General features: G+C 36.7%; 2 protein-coding genes and 1 pseudogene across 2 annotated transcripts; 1 reads left to right on the forward strand and 2 right to left on the reverse strand.

Annotated features, from left to right (window-relative positions):
- The first annotated feature begins 845 nt into the window (after nt 1–845).
- On the forward strand, nt 846–10,885 carry LOC110690873 (isoamylase 1, chloroplastic-like). Its single transcript, XM_021867760.1, has 18 exons — nt 846–1,346; nt 2,481–2,663; nt 2,847–2,939; nt 3,195–3,347; nt 3,757–3,848; nt 4,374–4,515; nt 4,592–4,699; nt 5,503–5,588; nt 5,924–5,995; nt 6,088–6,214; nt 7,577–7,663; nt 7,943–8,035; nt 8,294–8,452; nt 8,834–8,917; nt 9,447–9,527; nt 9,603–9,685; nt 9,770–9,887; nt 10,392–10,885. The coding sequence occupies exons 1-18, from the start codon at nt 990–992 to the stop codon at nt 10,659–10,661; spliced, it is 2,388 nt and encodes a 795-aa protein (XP_021723452.1). The 5' UTR covers nt 846–989; the 3' UTR covers nt 10,662–10,885.
- A 100-nt stretch (nt 10,886–10,985) lies between these two features.
- LOC110691066 lies at nt 10,986–12,417 on the reverse strand (annotated as a pseudogene).
- Nucleotides 12,418–13,088: 671 nt separating this feature from the next.
- On the reverse strand, nt 13,089–16,194 carry LOC110690872 (uncharacterized oxidoreductase At4g09670-like). The gene is made up of 3 exons (XM_021867759.1): nt 15,752–16,194; nt 14,194–14,884; nt 13,089–14,030 (listed from the first exon to the last, which is right to left on the reverse strand). The coding sequence occupies exons 2-3, from the start codon at nt 14,674–14,676 to the stop codon at nt 13,422–13,424; spliced, it is 1,092 nt and encodes a 363-aa protein (XP_021723451.1). The 5' UTR covers nt 14,677–14,884; nt 15,752–16,194; the 3' UTR covers nt 13,089–13,421.
- Between the last annotated feature and the right edge of the window lie 3,651 nt (nt 16,195–19,845).

The following is a 19,845-nucleotide window of genomic DNA, read 5'->3' on the forward strand; positions in this document are numbered from 1 at the left end:
CCTCCCCTTAAAATTGTCGGTCGTCCCTTCCCCTAGCTGCTAGGGTTTTAAGAAAACTCAATCTTATCATACAGATCTTGAGGTTCGGCTTTATAGGTCTAGTAAAAGCATATCGCCATGCGAATCAGGGGGGAGGAGAGAGAAAATAGGCCTAAGCGGAAAAGTACCGCCGTGAAAAGAAGGAGAGAGATTGATATTCCGCTGGTGAAAAGTGGTATCTGGTGAGGAGGGATGGAGATGTGACGAGTTTCGACGAGAGTAGGGAAGTTGGGACGAGTTCCCGTGAGGAGTGTGGAAGGTGCGCCGAATTCTGGCGAGGTGGTTGGGCGGTGGGGGTTACTGGGTAAGGTAGTTGATTGCTGGTGTGAATATGGTGGTGTAGTGGTGGCTTAGGAAAGGGAATGCAAAAGTCTTGGGGGGGGGGGGAAATCAATCTAGAAGAATGTTGGGTGAACTTAAAAATAAAAATGGGTAAAGGGAATGAAAAAAGTGACAATCAAAAGCAGAAAAAGGAATGAGGCATGTTCATTCTTTTTCCCTTTGATTATTAACCCCAACCAAACGGCCTCTTAATACTTCATATGAATTATAAATAGTGTTATTTTAAGGTAAGAAAAGTAAATATTTAGAAATCCTTTTCACAAAGGGAATTTCTAATGTTTTAGAAAAAAAGAGTAGTACAATGTAAACTAATTAGAGTTATTATAAATTCCATATGATTAGAATACTATTACATTAACAATTTAATCTGCGGTATGATTTGACGGTACATGTGTTGTGTTAGATACTTCAATTGCGAAACCTAAAAAGGAGAGAACGATGTATAAACAGTGTACGTAAGGCTCTCTAACATTGCATATATAGGGAACCAAATAAAATTCCACCAACTCAATATTTTCATTTTCAACAAAAAATCTCTCCACACACTCCAAGATCATCATACTCTGCACTCTACTGTTTTCTTCCTCACTCTCAGAACTTGCGCTCTAATGGAGCTTGCTTACCGTACTCCATTTTCTCTCTCCTCCCCTCCCAAATTCTTCAATCCCCAGAAACTTCGTTCCTTAAATCTCACTCGCATTTCCCCTCAATTCATCTCAGTTTCATCTGGGTTTCTTCCAAATTCAAGAACTGATCGATTGATGGTGAATGCTAGTGAAACTAGCGCAGAAATTGAGAATGTAGTTGCCGAAAACACTCATGAAACGACGCGTTTTGAAATCTCTCATGGACTTCCGACGCCGTTTGGGGCAAATGTTCGTGATGGGGGTGTTAATTTTGCTATATTTTCTGGGAATTCTGTTTCTGCTACTCTTTGTTTGATCACTCTCTCTGACTTGCAGCAGGTATAATTTTCTGGGCTGCTCAAATTATTTTCTGGGTTTTCTTTATTTTTCTTTAAATGTTGTTTTTGGTGTTTCTTTTAATGGGTTTTGATTGTTTAATTTAGCGCCATTTTTATAGATATTATCTGATTGAATTGCTGCAAATGGGTGTTTCTATGTTCTTTCTTGGCTGAAATTTTGTATGAATTAAAAGATAAATTAGTCTATGAATTCAGAAGATTGAAAGAAATTAGACTAATCATTTGAGGAAGTGTGAAAAATTGACATGGAATCTTGTATTTGGGTGTTGGTAAATCTTTCAGGTTCTTGATTGGTTTTTCTAAAATTTCCAGTGTTTGAAATCAATCCACATTGTTGAGATTATCGTTCATTAAATGGGAAATTTTGAGTTTCAATGACAATCTTTGAGGGAATGAGTAAAGTGGCACTAGCATGTTGAAGAATAAAAGTAGATGGGTCATCCTAAATTGGGAAGAGTAATTTTTTCCCTTTAAAGCTTAGTCATATCTTGAACCTATTCGCGGTCTGTCAACCGTGGAAAGCCTTTATTTCCTTAAGTAGTAAAAGAAAGAATTGAGGCATTCAATCAATTCTTTGGCTTATGTAGCCTCATTGAGTTTTCTTTTCAATAAATTGATTCATTGACTAATCATCTCTTCATGATCCTGCGAACTGTACCCTAAGCAGTTTAATCAAGCTGGAGAGAAATATTTGGCACATTTTATTGATTAGAGCTGACATAGAGGCTTTGAGCTATGTAAACCGGAATAGTGTCCAATCTTTCCATCTTCGAGATTACCTTGTTCGTAGTACGGTGGACTATTATTCTATTTCATCTGTTTCTGTACTTGGAATATTCTATCATATACCACACAAAAGTGAAATGTTAAGGAATTGAGATGTAAAGTATTAGAATATCAAAGAGACTCATGATGTGATGCAAAACATGTGAACCAGTGATACCTGTGACTTGTCTCAGCGTAGTCTTGTCTTTTGTTAGTCTATGTTCGCATGTTTGTGCTCACTGGAAAGTGCAATGTTGGATGCTGATTGAATTCTCTATTTGTCATAGGTTTGGAACTATTCTTTCTTAGCACATTCTGTATCTGATCATTGCTGTTTTTTGTGATGCAGAATAAAATAACTGAGCAAATCTCACTTGATCCACTAGTCAACAGGACTGGAGGTGTATGGCATGTGTTTTTAAAGGGAAACTTTGATGATATGCTATATGGTTACAAATTCGACGGCCCATACTTACCAGAAGAAGGACACTACTATGATTCTTCTCGCATAATATTGGACCCTTATGCAAAAGTTAGTGACTATAGAGTACATCATTATGGCAGTCTTTTGATGCATGAAATTGTATTTTGTCAGGATGGTCTACTATTCCTCTCATCAGGAAAAGCGCTGTGGTTTATTTATCTGATGATAATATATTATATTTTCCTTCAGCTTTCTTACACCATCAACTAACTTTCTCCGTTTTTTCGTCTTGGCTGTATCAGCAGGGGGGTCTACGGTGAGCTTGCACCTGACCGTAATTGTTGGCCTCAAATGGCTGGCATGATTCCATCTCAGAATGACGAGGTAGCAGCTTTTCTGACACATATGTAATTAATGTTTGATTTGTATTGACATCGTTTCTCATTTCGAATTTTGCACTAAAATGTAGTAGATTAATGCGAGCTGATATCTTGCAGCCATTTTGATATTATTATTATTGGAGATAAAAGTCCTTTCTCATACTTGGTTCACCCTTGAGGATGCAGAAAACTACTGAATGCACCTTTTTTTTTCTTTTGGATGTTTATGAATTTTGACTTGTGCTTTTGATAGTTTCAGTTTGATTGGGAAGGAGATCTACCTCTTAAGCACCCACAGAGAGAGCTTATAATACATGAAATGCATGTCCGTGGTTTTACTATGCACGAATCAAGCAGGACCAACTCTCCGGGCACTTATCTTGGCATGATAGAAAAACTTGACCACTTAAAGGTATCTCCTTCGAATATTAGTTAGTTATCAAAGCTTGATTCTATATTGTGTTTTCAAGATTTGTGCATTGCGTGGATCAGCTTAAGAGTTCAATCCAGCTTCTTAATGGTCTTTTCCTTTGCCTCTTTCCACTCTGTGCATCTTTGATATCGTAATTGAGTTTAAGGATCTCATATTGTACCTTCGTACTTGATGTGGACTGAAAGCCACTGTTTAGCATGACATCTTGATTACGAGGTCAATATGAAATAAAGGACTTTTGTTCCTACTTAATCTTTCCGTTTCTTCTGTAATATCTTCAATGTTGTAGAAAGTGCTATAAATTGAGAAATGGGCCAATAGTTGGAGCACCAGCATTTTTGTGAGGTTGCAGGCTTGCTAATTTGTATCATGCTGCTGTTTTGTGCAGGAACTTGGGATTAATTGCTTAGAGTTAATGCCATGTCACGAGTTCAATGAGCTAGAGTATTACAGCTATAATCCCGCTATGGATGATTACAAGTATAAATCCTCTTCGCTCTCATAGAAAATATTTTCTGTAACAAAATGTGCAATGATGGTTTCATGGATGATATGATAATATGATATTGAATTGCCTATATTCTCTGCAATTTAAAGTTGTGGCTACCTGATTTTCACAAAAATCCTCAAGTCGTCTTATTCTTGTTTAAGTGTAACTGACTGATTCATGCATGCTCATTTTTAAAATTTAAATACTTAGGTTTTAATACTTGTGTAATATATGCATCTAGAACTGGAAATATTTATTTAAGTTCAGTTGTTTACCTGCTATATGCTTTCTTGTCCCTGCTGATTTTATTTCCACTTTTTGCTAGTTATTTCCTTGAAGTCTAATTGTCCTATATACCTTATGTATTCCCCTTCATGGAAATTCTTCATCTGTTTGTTTAAAATTTAAATTACCTTGCTGTCCGTGCAGTTCTTTTTTAAGGGTAAATTAGATTACATGGTTAGGACTTAGGACTGATGCTATTTTGGACTGACAAAATTCAATGATATATACAGGATGAACTTTTGGGGTTATTCTACTATCAATTTTTTTTCACCCATGATAAGATATGCATCTTCTGGAATACGCAATTGTGGCCGTGATGCCATAAATGAATTCAAACTTCTTGTTAGAGAAGCGCATAAAAGGGATATTGAGGTGCAATCTCTAGCTGAGAATCTTGTTTGTTTTTGTTAGATTTTTGGCCAGGGTACTTATTCTTTCTATTTTACAGGTTATCATGGATGTAGTCTTTAATCACACAGCCGAAGGAAATCAGAAAGGTCCAATTTTGTCTTTCAGAGGCATTGACAACTGTGTTTTTTATATGCTTGCACCCAAGGTATGCCTCTGCGTCAGTTATTTAATTTTGGTGCAAAACTAGATGTTAACTTAATTGTACGATGAAGGGAGTATTTTCGTAGGGAAATCAAGGCAATATTTTTTTTAGTGTGTCCATAGAAAGGAATAAGTATATTTATGTGCCTTTGCATGCAAGTGTGAATTTTATAATTATTTTCTGTACTTGGAAAGGTGTGCTGTTTTACTGTTGTATCCAACAACGGCGATACTTGTATTATCCATGCACACTCTGAAGTGCAAGATCTGATTAAATTGAGGCTATGTAATATTCTCCTCATGTTTGAGCATAATATTTGGTGATCATACTTTACTGGTTGATGTTGATTGCATAAAGCATAATGTGGACTGATCTTGTGTGCAATTTTTTTCATGTAATAATTCATGATACTCTGAAGTGCTAGTCATATTTTCCTTCCGAACTTGTTTCCTGCATGAAGTTACCTTAAAACACATTTGACATTCTACAGCATGTGAGGATGCTCAATATTTGGATCAGTTTCATAAATGCAATATCCACGCCGGTGAATAGTCCTTTATATCTATATGTGTTTGGCAGGGAGAGATTTTTCCTGTCAGACGCTCCTAACTTTTTCACTTGATTTCATTATATCTTCCCATATACTACTGTATTTCACAGTACATGCACCATTTATTACACTTGCCAATAAAACCACTTTGACCTGTAAAAGCAGTGGAAAGTATTTCTGGGGTCTTGGTCTCATCTAAAAATTTCTGCTGTATGTAGCTGTCATGCTCTTAAAATTTTCAGTGTATACATTGCAGGGTGACTTTTACAACTATTCTGGTTGTGGAAATACTTTCAATTGCAATCATCCTGTTGTACGTCACTTCATTGTGGACTGCTTAAGGTTATATTTCAATAACTTGCTCTTATTAGTCTTTATTGGATGCAAATTCTTTGCTGGGAAGGACATGAAAGAGAAAATACTTTATATATTGACGATAATTTATGGGCTCTTTGGGTAATAGGTGAAGTTATCCTTGCAATATTCTTATGTTATTGCTCTTTTGATGATTGTTATTTAATCAAATATAGATGACTTATGGGGGAAGCAAAGTTTTGCTCTCCTTTAGTTTAACCTAAAGCAACTGATACCTTTGTGTACCTTAGGCATCTACAGCTTTCATGTTTCCCTTTTCAATCTTCTATTTGTAACTATGACATGCTCTTTTGACGCTACAGATACTGGGTCACAGAAATGCATGTGGATGGCTTTCGCTTTGATTTGGCTTCTATATTGACAAGGGGTAGCAGGTTGCTTTTTTCTTACATTGACTACAATTCATGTAATCCTAAAAGTTTCATCTGAATTCCTTTCTCACTTCTGCTTGTCTTTTCTGTTCAAGTCTCTGGGATTCTGCTAATGTTTATGGGAATACGACAGAAGGTGATTTGCTTACAACTGGCACACCATTGAGTAGTCCCCCACTGCTTGATATGATCAGTAATGATCCTGTGCTATGCAGAGTTAAGGTGAATACTGTCCTTATCTTTTTTTTTTTAAATTTTTTATTTCATTTATATTTTCTTGTGCCCATTGTCACACTATCATAAACATGTGATCCTTTCATTTAGTGCTTTCTTGGGTGCAAAAGGATTTGTTTTTTTTAGATCCACCTGCGACTAGTACACGATTTACTCTGTTGGGAAGCAAAATCACTGGACTAAAATGCATCCTTTCTCCATACTGGCATGTATATGTTAGGTAATCTAGGAGAATATAGTTTTAATGCAACAAAATGAGACTGGGATGAGAAAAATGTAATTGTGTAGTATATATACGAGTCAACTTTAATAGTTACAAGAAAAAGATAGATTTGAACTTTGAATTATCATTTTCTTGGAAAACTCCAGTCATTGTAAAGTACACACATTGATTCTATACATGTGGGAGTAGTGTTTGCTGATGCTAGTTATTTTTTAACTGGTAGGGGTGTTTATATGAGAAGTTTTCTCTCTTTTTATATATTTATTTTCTGTTCAGTGGGACATACATGGATTACTTAATTCTAAAGGCAAAAGGCGTGTCTTGACTCTCGAGCCCTGTCTGCAGTGTGTCATTTTTTGTTTACATCATCTTTTGTGGGTGTTATTAAAAGTATCAAGGAATTGTGCAAGATTAGCTGCATTATTATTGCAGATGAGCCAGTAATGCTCTGTTCTTTACTTACTGTATTCTGGTTACATCTTTTTGTTATCCAAGGTAGGAGGCCAAATAGTATTTTTTTTTAATCTAGTAATTTTCCCTTTAATTGTGCTGCTCTTATGCCTGTAGCACCTCCCTCGCTTGCAATTTTTCCCCGGAGGTGTGCAAAATTGGGGTTTTTAGGTTTGCACTGTTTAGAAGGCTGGTCATGAGATTGATGAACTTTTTAGCTCATTTATGCTTTTTGTTTCTTGCTATCTTGGTTTCCTTAACCTTCATTACATAGACTATTTTTTTTTTGTAATAGAATCCATGTACTCCCTCCGTTCTTGAAAGTTTGACTCGCTTATTGTAGACTCTTGTTTCTAGGAATGCATGGAAAAAGTGGGTGGGTGTAAGAAAAAAGTGAATAAAGAAAGAGAGATGGGTAAAAAGGTGGGTGGGTGACCCGGGCGTAAGATAAAGGGGGTTAAAGTAGAAGAGTGATTGTAAAAAGGTGTATGTATTGTGGGGGTAGGAGGGGTAAGATAGTAGGCTAGAAGGGGGTTATTCAAAAACAGAAATGAAGTAAAAGTGAGTTCAATTATTTTTTTTGTCTGAATATACTTATCTAGATTAGATTTTTTTTTTTTTACTTGTATCCAAATTGTTCTGAAATTGATTACCTTTTTGACGGCGTCTGGTTTCAGCTCATTGCGGAAGCATGGGACTGTGGAGGGCTTTACCAAGTTGGTGGTTTTCCTCACTGGGGCATTTGGTCAGAATGGAATGGAAAGGTTAGTTTTTGTCATAATTCTACTAGATTTTATCTGTAAATGATGATTGGTACTAGTATTATTTATTCTTCTTTCCACTCTCACTTGTTTAAGCTTGTGAACTGCTTTGACTCCTATAATTTTCAGAGTTTCACTACTAGTAAACTTTTAATATCACAACTTCAGTAGGATATGAAATTTCTGTAATCCAGAATGGGGGGCAACTGGTCCAAACATAATGGTGATACAGGGGTTGGGGTGAAGTCAAATTCTAATGAAATGAACTTGCATTTGATTCAGTATCGTGACATGGTGCGGCTCTTTATCAAAGGAACAGATGGATTTTCTGGTGCTTTTGCTGAATGCCTTTGTGGTAGCCCGAATCTATATAAGGTATTCCTTGTCCTTAAAATACTAGGTGAACATCAAATGCTATATCTGATTTATCTTATCACATCCCTTTCTTCTGCCTATTCTAATATTTTCCATGTCAACTCCCTTTGTCAATAATATAATAATAATCTTTTACTTATCTGTAACTTTGTTTTGGTATGTTTTGAAATCTGAACTCCAGTTTGCTCAATACTTCGTAGGTTATTTGCTACTTTAGAAGATGATTATCTTTTTAATTGCCTTTTGCTTGCTTTTCAGGAGGGAGGAAGGAGACCATGGCATAGTATCAATTTTGTCTGTGCACATGATGGTTTTACCTTGGCTGACTTAGTGACATACAATGGTAAACATAATTTGGCAAATGGGGAAAACAATATGGATGGGGAGAATCACAATAACAGCTGGAACTGTGGGCAGGTATGCTATTATGTGCACACTGTTAACATACTATACATTTTCGTGAGCTATGAACCCATTCATTATATATATTTAATTCTAATAGATAGTGAATTACCTTTTATAAATATTCAGCAAGAGGCTTACTGTGTGGCCACTGGGTCAGTTTGATCACACTTGATAGTTGATGTAGGATCCATATTTAGTTTTTCTAGTAGTTCCATTGCCTTGCAGAAATACATTGGGGAATGTTGCGTTGGTTGACAATTTGACAGAAAATATAGTCTTCATTCTTCAAGGGGCTGGTAGAGGTTCATATGAATCAATAGGGCATCAATGCTAGTTGTTGGTCAGTCAGTATATGGAGGCATTAACTTTGTTTTACACCATGCTGTTTTTCAGGAGGGTGAAATTGCCAGTACTACTGTGAAGAAATTGAGGAAGCGACAGATGCGGAATTTTTTCCTTTGCCTCATGGTTTCACAGGTATATTTGAATAATTGACTATTTAAATCTCTCTATTGTGATAAAAACTTGATGAATGACTTCAATTATCATAGCTATTTTATTTCATAGTTGACCTTGCTAGCTATGCATAGGTAGTGGTGGGATTTTTAGGGCTTGCTTTTCATTGAAAAACCACGGAGTAAAGAATGGACGAGTGGTATAAACTGTGATATTATATTCAGATTTGAGTTAGTAGATCCTGTTTCTTCAGCAGAGTGAAATTTGTTCTCTTAACTCTGATACAATTAAGAATGATCGCTGCTCTGTTTAATTTAGTATATAAATGGAGGTTAATGTAATGTGTAGGTGGTAATGATGAATTGATGACTAAAAACACTTAACCACTGATATTGTTTTTTATGCTTTTGTTAAGAGGAACTATATAGTTGACTGAGCTTCTTGGGGCATTACCATACGTATTCGTATTTTGTGCAATATTGGAGCTTCTCAGTATTGATGCCTCTAGATTTATTCCACATGCTTTTTCAATTTTCCTTTGTTTTGGCAGGGTGTTCCTATGATGTACATGGGTGATGTATATGGCCACACAAAAGGAGGAAATAACAACTCATACTGCCATGATAACTATGTAATAGCTGCTCCCTTTTGAATCTAACATGAAGTACACTTGTAAACTCTTTGACTAATATTTTCTAAGATGCAGATCAACTATTTTCGGTGGGATAAGAAGGAGGAGGCTACTAATGATTTCTTCAGATTCTGCCGTCTGATGACCAAATTTCGAAGGTGAGTTGGTATCACAACTTATTGTGGATGCTAATTTTTTCCCACCAGCCACTAATAGATTTTTTTGCATGCTTACTCTATAAGTGAATGCGAGTCACTTGGTTTAAATGAATTTCCAACATCTGAAAGACTGCAATGGCATGGCCACATCCCTGAGCATCCAGATTGGTCCGAGACAAGTCGTTTTGTGGCATTCACTTTGGTGAGTTTATTTTCTCAGTGCTTTTTTCTTTCAATATATGTAAAAAAAGGTTATGTTTTTGTACTCCACCAAAATTTAAATCATTATTTCGATAGATAAATCACAGATCAACTGAATGCTTGGCTAAAGAATAACTTAAAAGTGTAGTTTTATGGTTCTCAAAGCTGAATATGTGATACATTTTAATAGGCATGAGCTTGTTTCTTGTTTCCATATTAATAAAAATCTACACAAATATTCTATTTGATTTGATGCATGCTCGCAGTCCAAATGAACCCTTAAAGGGCCTTAGCACACTGTCATTACTGAAGCAATCAGCATATTCTTCAGAATATCATCGCCTCTTGGCAGACAGCAAAATGTCTAATAACCAACTAAGGAACCATTTTTTATTTGATACGTTACCCTCCATTTAGAAATAGTTGTCACATGCCAGTTATAGACTTATTGTCGTTTTTTTTATACATATTCCTCTCTAAAGTAATTTGTAATTGGCGGGTGCAGAAAGACTTTATAAAGGGAGAAATATATGTTGCTTTCAACACCAGTCATAAACCAGTCACTGTGACTTTGCCTGATCGCCCTGGTTACCAATGGGAGCCACTGGTAGACACCAGCAAGCCAACACCATTTGACTTTCTGTCTGATAATGTGTCGGAAAGAGATATAGCAGTTCAGCAGTTTCAGCATTTCCTGGAAGGCAATTTGTACCCAATGCTGAGTTATTCTTCCATCATTCTTTTGCTGAAGCCTAATGTTGATACAAGTTCATAGGTCACACACCCTATTACCAATTTACCATACATAATATGTACATTTTATAGCATGTATAAATAGGTTAGAGCAGTAAATAATGCAATGGATACGAGAGGAGATGATTGATGGATATTTGTTGATGTAGATTTGCTGTGGTTCTAGGCTTAGAAATGATATCTCATGTACAGATATTCAGACCTTATCTCTTTCAATAATAGATCAATTAAAGCTTGATTACGATTTTCCTAGTTACTTTGAATTATCCTCTTCTGTTTGCAGTTCTCTCCTTTGTATCTTAAATCATCATTTGGCACAGAGCAAATTTGGCAGGCCTTTTTCAAGTGAAAAGTACTTTCTGAATACTCTGTATTAATGAGATGAGATGATGACATTTTTTTAATGAGATGAGATGATGACACTATCTTGTGAAAGAGACATTATGTTGTCCTTCAAAAAAAAAAAAAAAAAAAAAAGACACCACAGATACACAGGTTGACAGTCTGCCTACAGATACACAGGTTTGCAACCAAGATCAACAGATTCCCTGATTGCATCTAAAACCATCCGAGTTCTTCTGCTAATCTCAGGCCACGTTTTATCAGAGCACTTCTCACAACTCTTGATTTCCTTTACAAGGCGAGCAAATTCCTGGACCATGAGAGCTTCTTGAGGAAGCTGAGACTCCACAACGACTTCCTTTGGTTTGACATTCCATCCAATCTGAAGATTCACACTTTGCACCTGATGTGAGAAGAAAAGTGGCTACTTTTTCTTGATAAGGGATCGCTAGATCATTTACGTGAACAGACTCTATCGAACCACACACGGTCAAGTCCATGGACACATGAGAAAGGAAGGAGCAATAGAATGTTGCAGTTGTCTTGGGTTCTTCCTCCCAGTGAAAGGAGGCTGTACAAGCCAATATGATGCCCTTTGAATTAAGGGTAACTTCAGGTAAAGCCGTTACAAAGTTTGGTAGTTTATAATTAACTGCCCATAAGATCAGTCCAATGCAATACCAGCCTAAGTCACCAAGTGCTCCTAGTGCATCACATTCTGGATCTACCCTTATGTTGCTGTCTAGAAAATCTGAGCCTGCTCGAAAAGACGATGTACAACTTATCTGAAAGATTCAAGGGAACAAAAATTAAGACATCCTTGTGGCAAAAAATCAAGTACGAAAATTTGACAATCTAGGATCGTCACTAGACATGACATACAACAATGGTGGTGCTCATATATTACCTTACGAATATGTCCGAAATTAGCTGAATTAGAGATAGTCTGCTTCATTTTGGCTGTCCTAGGGTGATGATACCACATAGTTCCATCCATAAACTGTACCCCATTAACTTGACAAGCTTGTAATATTTGGTCAAGTTGAGCTAAGTTTAAGGCAGTAGGCTTTTCAAGTAACAAATGTTTCTTCTTAGAAGCAGCCAAAATAGCCCATTCAACGTGTAAACTTGTGGGCAAAGGCATATAAATTGCATCCACTTCTTGATCATCTAGCAACTCAATGTAACTTCCATATGTCCTGATCAACTTCCCTTGCTCATCTAATAGCTCGTTTTGTGTTGCGAATGCCTCGGCTTTTTCGAGTGAACGGCTAGCAATGGCTTGCAGGGTGGAGTTTGGGGCTAGCTTGATGGCTCTACTAATTTTTTTTAGCTATCCTTGCACATCCATTGGTGACACACTATCTCGGAAATCCTGGATCCGCCACTGCACATCCCATTATGCCAAAACGTACTAATGTTTGATTTTCTTCCATTTTTCGATTGGTTTGGTATGCTTTGGAGTTGTTTGTGTGTGTGTGTTTTTATTTCCTTTTAATGATGTGACATGGTGATAGTGTATGGTTATGAATGAGGATAAGAAAACGTTGTTTAGCTAGTATCCAAACAATTTTGATGGTGCCTACTTGATGTCTTAGAAAGAGGGGTGTAACGTCCACTAATTCACTTGTATATTTATATAGAGTGTCGTGCAGTGGTATGAGGGATAGGGATATATCTATTTCAATAATATATTAATAAAAGTTAAGTTACTCAGATTCGGGTACTCATATCCGACACGGGTACGTGTCCAAGTGTCTGATCCAACTATTTTATGAAAAGTTTCATTCTATGCTTTTAAACTAAAATGAATTGTCCAAATTTCATATCCATGTTTGAGTGTAGACTGTCAAGGGTTCGACACGGGTAATTGAGGTAAAACAAAAGGTGCTAGTAACATAGAACAAAAGCTTGATTACGACTTTCCTGAGTTACTTTGAATCATTGTCGTCTGTTTGCAGTTCTTTTTAGTATCTTAGATCATCATTTGGCATAGAGCAATTTATAGTTTTACAGAACATAAGCTCAGTATGGAAAAGTAAGTTCAAATAAACTTGTGCAAGGATTTTTCAGGTGTCTTCAAAAAAAAAAAAAAAAAAAAAGGATTTTTCAAGTACTTACAGAATACTCTGACACTCTAATGATTGATTACAGAATACTCTGATTTTTCAAGGATTTTTTTATTTTTATCTTTATTTTTTTCGCAGAAAGGAACAATATACAAGTATTACATTAAGGAGAATAAATCTTCCTTCAAAAGGCTGAAGTTTGTGATACAGATTACAGACCCAAAAGAAACAAGTAGTTAGCATAATAAAAGACAGAAAGCAAAATTTAAAATGAATCAAGTAGCAACAATTATAAAATTAGCAGCAGCAAAAATATGCTGCACAATCATAATTTATCAATAGGAATCATCATTTTGCTGGTGCATTTGTAACTACAGATACACAGGTTTGTAACCAAGATCAATAGAATTCCTAACTGCATCTACAACCATCTGAGTTTTTCTGCTTATCTCGGCCCACGTTTTATCACAACTCTTGATTCCCTTCACAAGGAGAGCAAATTCTTGTACCATGAGGGCTTCTTGGGGAAGCTGAGTCTCCACGACGACTTCCTCTGCTTCGACATTCGATCCACTCTGGAGATTCACACACTTTGCCCCGGATGTGAGAAACAAAGAGGCTGTTTTTTCTTGCCAAGGGATCGTTAGATCAGTCGCGTGAACAGACTCTATTGAGCCACACACGGTCACGTCCATGGACGCACTAGAAAGAAAAGAGCAATGGAATGTTGCAGTTGTCTTGGGTTCTTCCTCCCATTGAAAGGAGGCAGTACAAGCCAAAATGATGCCCTTTGAATTAAGGGTAGCTGCAGGTAAAGCCGTTACGAAGGTTGGTAGTTTATAATCAACTGCCCATAAGATCTGTCCAATGTTATACCAGCCTAAGTCACCAAGTGCTCCAAGTGCATCAAATTCTGGATCTACCCTTATGTCGCGCTCTAGAAAATCTGAGCCAACTGGGTAACACGATGTACAAGTTATCTGAAAATTTGACAATATAGGATCGTCACTAGACATGATATACAATAAAAGATAACAATCGATCATTTAACATTCCAAGTAACATGTGCAACAATCACAGATGAATATATCTAAATCCAAGTACATTCTAGTAGAAAAAAATGTAAAAGTGAGAATAAATTACCTTATGAATGTGTCCGAAATTAGCCGAATTAGAGATAACTTGCTTCATCATAGCTGTCCTAGGATGATGATACCACATAGTTGCATCCATAAATTGCACCCCATGAACTTGACAAGCTTCTAATATTTGGTCAAGTTGAGCTAAGTTCAAGGCAGTAGGCTTTTCAAGTAACAAATGCTTCTTCTTAGAAGCAGCCAAAACTGCCCATTCAACGTGCAAACTTGTGGGCAAAGGCATGTAAATTGCATCCACTTCTTGATCATCTAGTAACTCAACGTAGCTTCCATATGTCTTGATCAACTTCCCTTGCTCGTCTAATAACTCGTTTTGTGTTGCGAATGCCTTGGCTTTTTCAAGTGAACGGCTAGCAATGGCGTGCGGGGTGGAGTTTGGGGCTAGCTTGATGGCTCTACTCATTTTTCTAGCTATCGTTGCACATCCCATTATGCCAAAACGTACTAGTGTTGTTTGATTTTCTTCCATTTTTTGGATTGGTTCGGTATGTTTTGGAGTTGTTAGTATGTATGTTTTTTTTCCTAAGGAACACTGAGGGGTAATATGGCAATCTCACACTCAAGTACTCCTCGTTTTCCCCATCTCCAACAGCACTAGCTACCAACACCAACACCACTGATGGCAGCAACGTCCTCTCGACAATCTCAAAACAAACTTCCTCTGCTACATGACAGATCTGCATAAAGAAGGAGATTGAGATCAAAGGAAATAAGAAGAGAAGGAGAGATAGTTCATTTTGCTCACAATAATAAGTTAACCAATAACACCATTCTCTACTTTTGAGTTGAATAGATATATCAAATCAATACTTTTTTTTTATAAAATGGAATGACTCATTGAAAGCATTATTTTTCTATTTGGCATTGGATATCCACAAAAATACACCCCACAACCCCCACCCCCACCAATGTTCATTCCAACAAACTAAATATACATCCACATACTACCTTCGTTTCATATTATTTTCAGCAGTACCTCATTGATGTGATTCACAGAACTAGAGAAAAAACAAGTCCATCCACGTACTACCTTCGTTTCATATTATTTGCAACGATTTGACATAAACGTGAGCAAAAAATGTCTAATCGTTGCAAATAATACGTAACAAATGTAGTAGTGTAGTACTATACATATGCATAACTACAAACACTAGGAACACAAACAAAACTTTATCCATTTGAAAGATGATAATTCACCATTGCATTTGCATTCTTAGGTTGTTTACAATCAATGAGAAAAAACCCAGTAAATCCAAAAGCTTACCACAAATCTACAATGCAATCATAGAAACACACAAACTGACAACAACATGCATGCAGCCAAATTGCATCTTTGATTCAAAAAAAAAAATCCAAAATAATGAAGAACTTAAACAGAAAAATCAAACAACAAAGTAAAATTGCAAAACCCAACAACACCAATAATACTCAAATCCTAAAAATTTAATAAAGCTAGGATTTTGATATTCGACCAAACCTACTCATACAATCAATTTATAATCTGAACAGAAATTGAAAAAATAAAAAAGAACCAAAAAACTTACAAAATTTTACAATCAATTCTAAAGAATCAGCACGTTGTTGTTCTTGAAGGTGGGCGAATTTCACTAATGGAGGGGGGTTTTTTCGTTGGGAAATTGGCTAGTGGAGGTCGGAATGAATTTTGGTGCAATTTGAGAGGAGAGTACTTGAATTTACTATTGAGGGTAGAGTTGTCAACTCGAGTAAACAGGTCGGGTTTGGGTCGGGTAAGAGTGGGTCGGGTCAACTCGGGTCGGGTTACTTTATATTAATTTCATGACCAATGCGGGTCGGGTTTAGGTTGGATCATGCTTGAGTCGGGTCACATTGGGTCATACTTCTTATCGGGTTTGGGTCAGGTTTAGGTCGGGTTAATAACAGGCCTGGTTACATTCGAGTCGAGTGAACAATAGGTCAGGTTTAATTCAGGTTAAACAGGTTAGGGTAATTCTCATTCTCGGGTTTGAGTCGGGTTCGGTTCAAGTCAATAATTTGCGGGTTAGAATCAGGTCGGGCGGGTCATTCTCGGGTTTGAGTCGGGTTCGGTTCAAGTCAATAATTTGCGGATTATAATCAGGTCGGGTCATTTTCAAGTCAGGTCATTCTCGGGTTCAAGTCGGGTTCGGTTCAAGTTTGTAATTTGCGGGTTATAATCAAGTTGGGTCATTTCCAAGTCGGGTCATTCTCGGATTCAAGTCGGGTTATGTTCAAGTCAATAACTTGCAGGTTACAATCAAGTCGGGTCATTTCCAAGTCAGGTTAGTTATATTCGGGTTCAACTAAGTATAAATAGATAATTATCATTTTTATCAAGGTAATTATTTCCTTTGCCTATAATATATATGGCAATATACTAGGGAATTATAGTCTATAATTTAGGAAGATAATTATCTCCTTTGACCATACAACAAATATATACTATATTTAACTCTTAAATTTGAGGATGATGCTTCTTTCTTAATTTCGAGTCGGGGTAGTAACAAATCGGGTTGAATTTTGGGTTGGATAAGTAATAGGTATGGTAAAATTCGGGTCGGGTCAATAACAAGTCGGGTTGAATTTGGGTTAGGTCAATAATAGGTCGGGTTGATTTCGGGTCGGGTTTGTAACAAGTTGGGTTAAAATCGGGTCGGGTTAGGAACGGGTCGGGTTAAATTCAGGTCAGGTTAGTAACAAGTCGAGTTAAATTCGGGTTTTGACGGGTTAAAACGGTTTTGAGTCAATTTCGGTTCAAGTCGGGTTAGGTGCAAGTTAATTAAATTGGCCGTTGTAAACCGATAAATCGTTGCAAGTTGTAAACCGGTAAATTGACCGTTTAAAAGCAAATTGAATGGTTCCACACACCCAATTGGAATCCCGTAGGGTATTAGGGACCCTGGTAAACATTTCGCCATTTTTTAATTTCGGGCGAAAAAAAGTAAAAAAATTACAAAATTGAAGGCTAATATCCACGCTTTTTGAGAAATTTTGGAGGTTTTGGGGCCCAGTGTCGAAAATTCTTGAAATTCTATGGGATACATTTCGGGGTCATATAATGCAGTTTGGAACCATATATGATCATTATATGTTGTCATAAATGTTCGTGGTAGGCTTGAATTAATGAAATCGGTGCAAGTTGTAAACCGGTGAATTGGTCGATTAAAGGCAAATTGGATGATTCCAACCACCCAATTGGACTCTCGGAGAGAATTAGGGACCACGGTATACATTTCGACAATTTTTATTTCCAGTCGAAAAAAGTCAAAAAATTCCAAAATTGATGGCTTATATGCACGCTTTTTGATAAATTTTTGACGTTGAGTACAATGTCGAAAAACCTTGAGATTTTAGGGAATACATCTCGAGGTCATATAATGCCGTTTGGAACCATATATGATCATTATATGTTGTCATAAATGTCCGTGGTAGGCTTGAGTTAATTGAAATCGGTGAAAGTTGTAAATCGGTAAATTGGCCGTTCAAAGGCAAATTAGATGGTTCCACCCACCCAATTGGACTCCAGGAGAGTATTAGGGATCATAGTAACATTTCGACAATTTTTATTTTCGAGCGAAAATAAGTCAAAAAATTCCAAAATTGAAGGCTAAGATCCATGTTTTTTGAGAAATTTTAGAAGTTTCGAGACCCGGTGTCGAACAACCTTGAGATTTTAGGGGATACATCTCGGGGTCATATAATACCGTTTGGAACCAATTCTGATCATTATATGTTGTCTTAAATGTTAGTAGTAGCCTTGAGTTAATGAAATCGGTGCAAGTTGTAAATCGGTAAATTTGTCGTTTAAAGGCAAATTGGATGGTTCGAACCACCAAATGGGACTCCCGGAGGGAATAAGGGATCATATTAAATATTTCGTCAATTTTTATTAACGGGCGAAAAAAAGTAAAAAAATTTCTAAAATTGAAGGCTAATATATCCACGCTTTTTTAGAAATTTTGGAGGTTTCGGGGCCCGTTGTCGAAAACCTTAAGATTTTTGGGATATATCTCGGGGTCATATAATGTCGTTTGGAACCATTTATGATTATTATATGTTGTCATACATGTTCGTGGTAGGCTTGAGTTAATGAAATCGGTGCAAATTGTAAACCGGTAAATTGACTGTTTAAAGGTAACTTGGATTGTTTCACCCACCCAATTGGACTCTCGGGGTGTATTAGGGATCATGGCAAACATTTCGGCAATTTTTATTTCCGGGCAAAAAAAGTCAAAAAATTCCATAATTGAAGGCTAATATCCACTATTTTTGAGAAATTTTAGAGGTTTCGGGGCCAGGTGTCGAAAAAGCTTTAGATTTTAGGAGATACATCTCGGGGTCATATATTGCCGTTTTGAACCATATATGATCATTATATGTTGTCATAAATGTTCGTGGTAGACTTGAATTAATGAAATCGATGCAAGTTGTAAACCTGTAAATTGGTTGTTTAAAGGCAAATAGGATGGTTCCACCCACCCAATTGGACTACCGGAGGGTATTAGGGACCATGGTAAACATTTCGGCAATTTTAATTTCCGAGCGAAGAAAAGTAAAAAAATTCCAAAATTAAAGGCTAATATCCACGCTTTTTGAGAAATTTTTGAGATTTCGGGCCCGATGTCGAAAAGCCTTTAAAATTTAGGGGATACATCTATGGGTCATATAATGCCGTTTGAAACCATATATGATCGTTATATGTTGTCATAAATGTCTGTGGTAGGCTTGAGTTAATGAAATCGACGCAAGTTGTAAATTGGACGTTTAAAGGCAAATTGTATGGTTCCACCCCACCCAATTGGACTCTCGAAGGGTATTAGGGAACATGGTAAAAATTTCGGCAATTTATATTTCAGGGCGAAAAAAGTCAAAAAATTCCAAAACTGAAGGCTAATATCCACGGTTTTTTAGAAATTTTGGAGGTTTCGGGGCCAGGTGTCGAAAAGGCTTGAGATTTTAGGAGATATATCTCGGGGTAATATAATGCCGTTTGGAACCATAAATGATCATTATATGTTTTCATAAATGTTTGTGGTAGGCTTGAATTAATGAAATCGGTGCAAGTTGTAAATCGGTATATTGGTCGTTTAAAGGCAAATTGGATGGTTCCACCACCCAATTGGACTCACAGAGGGTATTAGGGATCATGGTAAACATTTCGACAATTTTTATTTCCGAGCGAGAAAAAGTAAAAAAAGTCCATAATTAAAGGCTAATATCCATGCTTTTGAGAAATTTTTAATGTTTCGAGGCCCGGTGTCGAAAAGTATTTAGATTTTAAGGGATACATCTCGGGGTCATATAATGCCGATTGGATCCATATATGATCATTATATGTTTTCATAAATGTTCGTGGTAAGACTGAGTTAATGAAATCGGTGCAAGTTGTACACCGGTAAATTGGTCGTTTAAAGGAAAATTGGATAGTTCCACCCAGCCAATTGGACTCCTGGACGGTATTAGGGACCATGGTTAACATTTCAGCAATTTTTATTTCTGGGTGAAAAAAAAAGTCAAAAAATTCCAAAATTGAAGGCTAATATCCATGCTTTTTGAGAAATTTTGGAGGTTTCGGCCTTGAAGGGTTTACTTTAACAATTCATCTTGGGTGGACCTCGTCCACTATAAACTTATTGTGGAC

Source organism: Chenopodium quinoa, unplaced genomic scaffold (assembly GCF_001683475.1).
Source record: "Chenopodium quinoa cultivar QQ74 unplaced genomic scaffold, ASM168347v1, whole genome shotgun sequence".
In the NCBI taxonomy this organism is placed as follows: Eukaryota; Viridiplantae; Streptophyta; class Magnoliopsida; order Caryophyllales; family Amaranthaceae; genus Chenopodium; species Chenopodium quinoa.